The 6,966-nt window shown below is 47.9% G+C and overlaps 1 protein-coding gene across 1 annotated transcript; it reads right to left on the bottom strand.

Annotated features, from left to right (window-relative positions):
• Positions 1 to 2,405: 2,405 nt before the first annotated feature.
• Positions 2,406 to 6,834, bottom strand: TMEM53 (transmembrane protein 53). The gene is made up of 3 exons (XM_030033715.1): positions 6,726 to 6,834; positions 6,035 to 6,147; positions 2,406 to 4,184 (listed from the first exon to the last, which is right to left on the bottom strand). Exons 1-3 carry the CDS (start codon positions 6,790 to 6,792, stop codon positions 3,522 to 3,524), a joined length of 843 nt encoding a protein of 280 aa, XP_029889575.1. The 5' UTR covers positions 6,793 to 6,834; the 3' UTR covers positions 2,406 to 3,521.
• Between the last annotated feature and the right edge of the window lie 132 nt (positions 6,835 to 6,966).

A 6,966-nucleotide genomic window follows, 5' to 3' on the forward strand; every position in this document is an offset into this window, starting at 1 on the left:
AGCAGCAGCTAAACACCCTCCAGCCCAGGCACACGACCACCTTGACCACTAACTAAGCTGCCTTTTTTCTTTTTTTAAAACTTTCCTGTAACAACACCACTGCCTGGGGAGAGAAGGCAGCACAGGGGAGCAAGCCAGCAGCCAGCTCCCTCACAGGAAACACTCACAAATGGCTATCGTTGCTGAGGAAAGGTTAATTTGTGCTCTTGCAAAATGAACCTAGCTGGGAAATGCGCAATGGCAGCAGCTGGCCCCTGGCCATCCTCCTCTCCCACCACTGCTGGTGTTTCGCCCACACTGCTCCGCCACCTGCGCACAAGGGCTGGACTGTAGGAAAACAAGCTCCGGGCTCCCCAGGCAGAGATCGCCGGTGCCACATCCCACTCCCTACCCACAAAGGCAAGCCCAGGGACACTGCATTTTTCCTCCCAAAGAGCAGACCTGCAATACCCCTCCCATAGCTCATCTCAGAGATTTACTCGGATTTGCCACGATATCCCAACCTTTGGCTTTCAGTGTTCAGGCTGAAGCTCTTTAGGAACACAGGCTGCACCAAACTGTGACAGTTTAGCAAGGATTAAGGGTTTGAGGCTGGGTTTTTTTAAATCCAGTCGTGCTTGGATCAGTTCTTGGCCGTGTGCCTTTGGGCTCCAAGTTATTAACCTTCTGCTTCAAATAACAACCACCAGAAATAGAGGGCAGAAAGAGGGGGGGGGGACGAGCACACATGCTGTATAGGAAAGAAGAGGGTAATATATCACACAATACATTTAACACACTGTTCATAATCATCATTAAAATTTGCTGGGACACAGAAAACGAAACCCACCCAGAAGACCAGTGCTGATGACTTCCTCTGTAAATCACTGGCTTGCTCGAGATCCCCCCTGCTCTTAGAGAGGTGTGTACATAAATTAGCCCTGAATTTCAAGTCAGTTTTGCAGCAGTGGAAATGCCTGGAGCTGGTTCCTGCTTGCGTAGCACAGGGCACCACTGACTGCAGAGTTCCAGCAGGCAGCACCCGCTCCCTGCCTGCTGCCCTGGAAAGGGAGGAGGTGGACCAGAGCTGGACTGAGCTGGGAGAGCAGCAATCCCGTGGCAGGGAGGTGAAGGTGGGGATGGAAGGTGTAGCTGACATACTTGAGCCTCTTCCCAGAGGGAGCTTCACCATCTCATTGCACAGGGACAGAGGGTTTAGCTCCAGCTCCTGCCAGCCACACTCCACAACAGCCTGAGTCCTTAAACAGAAGTTCAACACCCACAGCAATAAACAGGAACAGCAGATTCCCAGCCCAGCACAACTGCATTAATTCAGAGGCGTGTATTACGGAGTGTTTAACTGTTCTGTAAATACTGAACCCATAGAAACCAGCGTGAGGGCAAGTGCTAGTTAAATAACCTTTATCACTTCTGCTCCCTAAGAGTTTTCACAGTGCCACAAACAGGCTGGATGCTCAGAAGATGCAGCCCAGCTCTCCAGGAAGGCAGGCAAACAGATCACAGCTCAGGAGTTATGGCACTGGCAGCACACACCAGGGGCCTGCTTTAAAAAGCTGGGAGATCTCTGATGGGCTTTCTGGGGATAGGGGACCATGCCTGGATTTTACAGGTCCAAACCCTAGGAACAAGAATTTCTTCATGAAAAGCAGCAGACTGAAGGCTACCTTACTGCAGGGTAGCCCTCACAGCTCATCTTCACAGTGGAAGCCAAAACTGGGATCACACCTACAGAGGACTGGACTCTGAGCAACAAGGGCTCCCATGCCTGGAACCAGTTTTCACTTTAAAAAAATTGAAGACAAACCAGGCCATGAGCCCCTTTTTAGTTACTCCTCACCCATCCTATACACCCCAGTCCACCCCCTTTAAAACCATGCCCAACATGGGGTTATTCTTTGCTTTAAATAAGCATTGCCACACTAGTTTGCTAAAAACAGTTGTGCTGGCCACTGACCACAACTCACCCTGTGCTTTCATTTCTGTGAGGTGTTAAGGTTCTTGTTTTAAACTTCCAAATTATTTTAGTGCTTCCCAAGAGACCTCTCTCTCTGCATTGTGATTCAGAACAGCAAGTCCTTTGTAATTGTGGATCACAACACCCCAAGGGTGGGCAAGACAAGCACAGGAGCCCACAGGCAGCAAATGTGTAAAAATCTTTGTGCTTTTTATGTTCCTACCTCTCGAGGGTAGTCCCTTATTCATACAGGCCCATATCACAGCCCTCCAGAGCCTGCTCCTGGCAATCTTTGACTGGGAATTTAAAATTGGCTAATCTTGTCCACCACACTATTAATTAGCCTGCAATGCTGCGACATGGCGTAAACATATTACCAAGCTCTCCTCTGTCTTTATCCCCACTTCTCCCCCAAATAAACAACAAAACCCAAACTCAAACATGGCTGAAGTGCAGTGCAATCAGCTACTTTTTTACTAGGTGGAAGGAATTAATTTCTTGTATTACTAGTACATGCTGCACAGACAGCAAAGACTGATCATCTGAAGAGAACATTATGGGGAAAAAAACATCGAATCTCAGGGTCATTTGTGGGCTGGAAGTGATTTAAGAAACACCCAGTATAAATCATAGCTCCAAGAGACAGTTTCATTTTTCTCTGCAGTTCCACCTTTCTATTTCTGAGGTCTTTTGGGTTACAGCTGTGCCAGTTTCCCTGCATTTCCAGATGCACAATATAGGCTGCTCAAAGACACACAATAATAAATGAGCAGTTCTCCAAGAAAGCAAAACTACTCGGGAGAACACACAAAAGACTGGAAGGAAGAGAAACAAAACACAAGACACATTCAAAAAGGTTAACTTAAATCTTTTGGTTGAAGAACACAAAAGCTATCAATCACGAACATTTGAGCTCCCACCAAGGATCACAGCTTTGACTGCTCTACCTCAGCTATTTAATGGAACCAGATGAGAGTCTGGTCATACTGCCCTGCCCATACCTTTTTCCAGGTCTTACACTTGGTTTCTGAGCCTGATCTCCAGGCAAGGAGTATAGCAAGAGCTGGGATGCACTGAGAGAAAAGAAAAGTCCTGCAGAGCTGCTTCTGTTTGCTCAGTGCAAGATAAAAGAAATGGCAGAGAGGAAAAAAAACAACAAAGACATTGAAGAGCTGTATTGTAAAATCAGTACAAGGCAACAGAACATTGGACATCAGGGACAAGGAGACAACATGGAAAGCAAAGAACAATAGGAGACAGGAAGAAACAAATAACAGTCCATGTGAAATTCTGATCTGTGACACGTTGGTAAAGCATATCAAATTCAACCATGCTAGGATTTCACCTTCAGTACTTTAAATTAATCCATATTTACTTTCTGCTATAATGTGGCTGTCCCAAAGGCCAGCCTGGAGGCTTTTGGACTTGTAGATGGTGGGCAAAAAAAACCAAAAAAACAAAACTAGGAAGCCTCTACTTTCCTCCCTTCAAAGACATAAAGGCAAAGGGGGTAACATCTCCCATACAAGCTGAGCAAAAGAGGCAAACATTGGAGGTCATTACACCACTAACAAGGTGAGCCCCTGACACAGTCAGACAGGAATGTTGTACAGAGATTGCTGTAATAGGTGGGATATGACCGCATATGGCTGACGTGAGCCGAATCTGAGAAGTCTACAGCTTTCACAGAGACACCGAGCTGCTGCCGGGCATCAGCCATGTGCTTAACTTCACTGGCCTTGATGATGGCATCGGCTTGGGAATAGAGGTAAAGCTCAGGCCACCGCGAGGGTGCTTTCAGCAGGGCATCGTAATGGCTCTCATGGATGAAGCGGGTCAATGGGTACAGCAAGATCCGCAGCACAACAGCTGTAGTAGCAAAAGCTAATAAAAGGAAATACTTGAGCAGCACATTCATGGATACCAAGACAGTCGCCAAGGCACGAAGGCCTCCTCTCAAGTTTCTTCTGCCAGGGGCACTATCAAAAATGGTGCCTGCTACTTTGAGGTTCTTAAACAGCTTGTGAGTGTGGAGCACCTCAATGATGTAACGGTACAGCATGACACCACCATTGCTAAAAACATGAAAAAGAACTGGTCTGTTTTCAACAGTATAGTCAAAGAGCAGCTCCAGGAGTCGCCTGGCTGGGGTCTGGAGGGACCTGATGCCAAAGGTCTCAGAGAAGAATATCATCCTCCATGGGGCCGTGTAGCGGATGACGGTGCACCCCTAAGAACAGAAAGAGACCCCACACACATTTAGGCTGCTGTAAATTACATGGAGCAGGCAAGCATCAGTACAAAGAAGGTGAAAATTTGGGACAGGTTTACAACAGAAACCACAGGGCTGGAAGAAAGTCTTCAGTGTCAATAGCCAGGCACCAATATGAACAGGATTATATTAATCATAACAGTATACAGTATTATGAAAAGGTTTCTTCAGTAGCAGAGGCCTGGATTTGATGATGTCTGAGAACCTTTCAAATCTTGTGCTAACTGGCACAGCCCCTGGGGACACTGCCACCCAAGCTTTTATGAGCATTAGTCTTCAACCCGGAAGAGAAAACCATTTCCCCAATTCACAAACCTTCAGTATCAGCCATTTTGGTAAGAAGGGCCTGCTCTGGTACACATCTAGTTCATGACATTGAAACAAACACAAGAAGGAGGAGGAACTTCTTCCTGTCCTTGAGTAGCACGTGTTTGCAGCTGTCTCTAAGACTCACCCACAATCAACACTGACATGATTTTCATAAACCTTTCTGAAATGCTCCAGCTGTGCAAATGAAGAGCACTGGTTCAGAGATTCAGAAGGCCTGAGCAATTGCCTTTACAGTCAAGGCCTTACATTTAGGTGTAGACTGAGAAACAGGATCTTGGAGGAGTTTCTAAATAGAGCAGATGGAACTACATTTATAAATGCTTTAGGTCTTTTCTATCACCTAAACTCACTGACATTACACACTGACAAACACAAGGCAAAACCACCAAGACAGCCCTCCTGCCCAGAGCTCTCTAAACAGTGAGTGAGGGAGAAGAGGATATCAAGTTCTTAAATCAAAGTCTTCTATACCGTCTTGCCATGCTTGCAGCCCCTTCCTCATTAGGGAGCTAAGAAAACCTTTTCTCCCCTTTCCCATTCCTATCACCTTTCTGATAGAGAAGTAATTTCAAAAAAGTTGGCATGCTGCCATGTAACGTGCTCCTCATCTGCTCAGCAGCATCTCTTAGTCACAACAGTCACTTAACAATTAATTCTCACTAGAACAAGTCAGTTCATGACTCTTGCACTGGATTACATGTTAACAATAGACCTGTTAATGTACGAACTTTGCCACTTACAGCTGAAACAGATTTGGATAAATACAAGATCCTTGTACACTGACAAAAAAAAAAGTCTAATGTTTCTCTGGGTCCCCATACTACAAGCAAGGGTCATTCCAGTAAAATACAGTACTAGAAAGGAAAATATCATTACTTAGGGAACTAGCAATCGGACAGACCTCTCCCATTCAAACACAAGTTGTTCCTAGTGAGCAGGTATGACTACCATAGGATGCCTGTTTCACAGACAGGAAAAAATTAATTTGGATTACAACATTGAGATGAATCATCTTCACAGCAAGGAAAAGCTAGAGGAACGACAGATACTGACGTGCTCTATTAGCCTTCAGCCTGGCCTCGCCAAGGCTGTGCTGTGGCCTAATAGCAAGCAGTAAATGCATAATCTTTCCCCACATGTTTAACTGTTTGGAAAGCTAACACAGTTCATGTCATTCCTGAATAATCTCACAACTTTAAAAGCCTTAAAATACTCCAGTTATTCACACAACAGCAGGAAGTTTCTCCAAGGAAGTATTTTTGTCTCAGCTGCACGCACAAAGATGACATCAGCAACTGTTAGATAACGCTGCCTGGGCTCTGAGAGACAAGGAGCTTTCAATGACAAGAAAACTTGCCACTCACTCACAATGACTCTTCAGCCTGAAAGAAGCTTTAGAGCAATTTTATCAAGATGCAGAAAATAGGTGGTTTCTCAGAGAGCTGTATGGCAGTGTCATGAAAATATAAGCTACTCACCTTCTGACTGTAGATTGTGCTGTATTTGGCCAGGTATTTGTCCTGGCAGCCCGCCCACCCTAGAAGAATCACCACAGGCTGACCATCTGCATGCCCTCTCTCTGTACCGCTCTCTGAAACAAATCACAAGATTTAAAATAATTTTCCTCCAGTCCACCAGAATCAGAACTTTCAGCAACGTGCCTGGTGAATAAAGTTTAAAGGTAATGGTGAAGCAGGTATTAGCTTAATTTCTCAGTCAGTTACGAATACTGCCTCATCCCAGTTTCACTATGTGAGCGAGCTCAGTAAGACAGCACAGTTTCAATCCCTGCAGCTTCCCAAAGCTCTCCACTGATGCAAAGCCAGCAGCGTGCAGATCGCTACGGGGGGGCGGGCAGAGACCCCTTCCTCACTCCTCCCGGGAGCCGGGGAGGCATCAGAGACTGCTGCCCACTTCCAGGGGGGAAAGGGAAGCGGCCTGCCCTCCAGGAACTACCAGACACGTTGTACGGCACAAGTGTCTCCACGGCTCCCTCCCCCCATACCCTGACGGGTCCCCCAGGCCCGGTCCCCCCCCTCCACCCTCAGGGCTCCCCCAGCCCCGGTCCCCCCCGCTCCACCCTCAGGGCTCCCCCAGGCCCTCCTGTCATTGGGCCCCCGTTTCCCCTTCCCCCTCGGCCCCCCCCCCCCGGCCCGCTCGCCCCCGCACCGCGGGCCTCCCCCGGCGCCAGCTCCGGCGCCAGCTCCACCGCCGCTTCCAGCCCGCGGGCCCCCATGGCCGCGCACTCCCGCCTCACACCCCACCGGCGCTTCCGTTCTCCCCACCGGAAGCTCCGCCCCCTACCCCTCTCGCAGCCAATGGGAAGGAAAAGCGCCCATCCGGCCTCACACTCCGTCCCCACCCCTACCCGCCTTCCACTTCCTTAGCAACGCGCCCTTAGCACCCGGCC

Source organism: Aquila chrysaetos, chromosome 12, assembly GCF_900496995.4.
Source record: "Aquila chrysaetos chrysaetos chromosome 12, bAquChr1.4, whole genome shotgun sequence".
In the NCBI taxonomy this organism is placed as follows: Eukaryota; Metazoa; Chordata; class Aves; order Accipitriformes; family Accipitridae; genus Aquila; species Aquila chrysaetos.

What these genes read in the sequence shown, in the direction of transcription:
- TMEM53 (XM_030033715.1), bottom strand. Translation starts at nt 6,792, where the DNA reads ATGGGGGCCCGCGGGCTGGAAGCGGCGGTGGAGCTGGCGCCGGAGCTG. An exon ending in GGCGCCGGGGGAGGCCCGCG is followed by an intron (nt 6,148 to 6,725) that starts GTGCGGGGGCGA and finishes GATTTGTTTCAG; the next exon opens with AGAGCGGTACAGAGAGAGGG. An exon ending in GCACAATCTACAGTCAGAAG is followed by an intron (nt 4,185 to 6,034) that starts GTGAGTAGCTTA and finishes TTCTGTTCTTAG; the next exon opens with GGGTGCACCGTCATCCGCTA.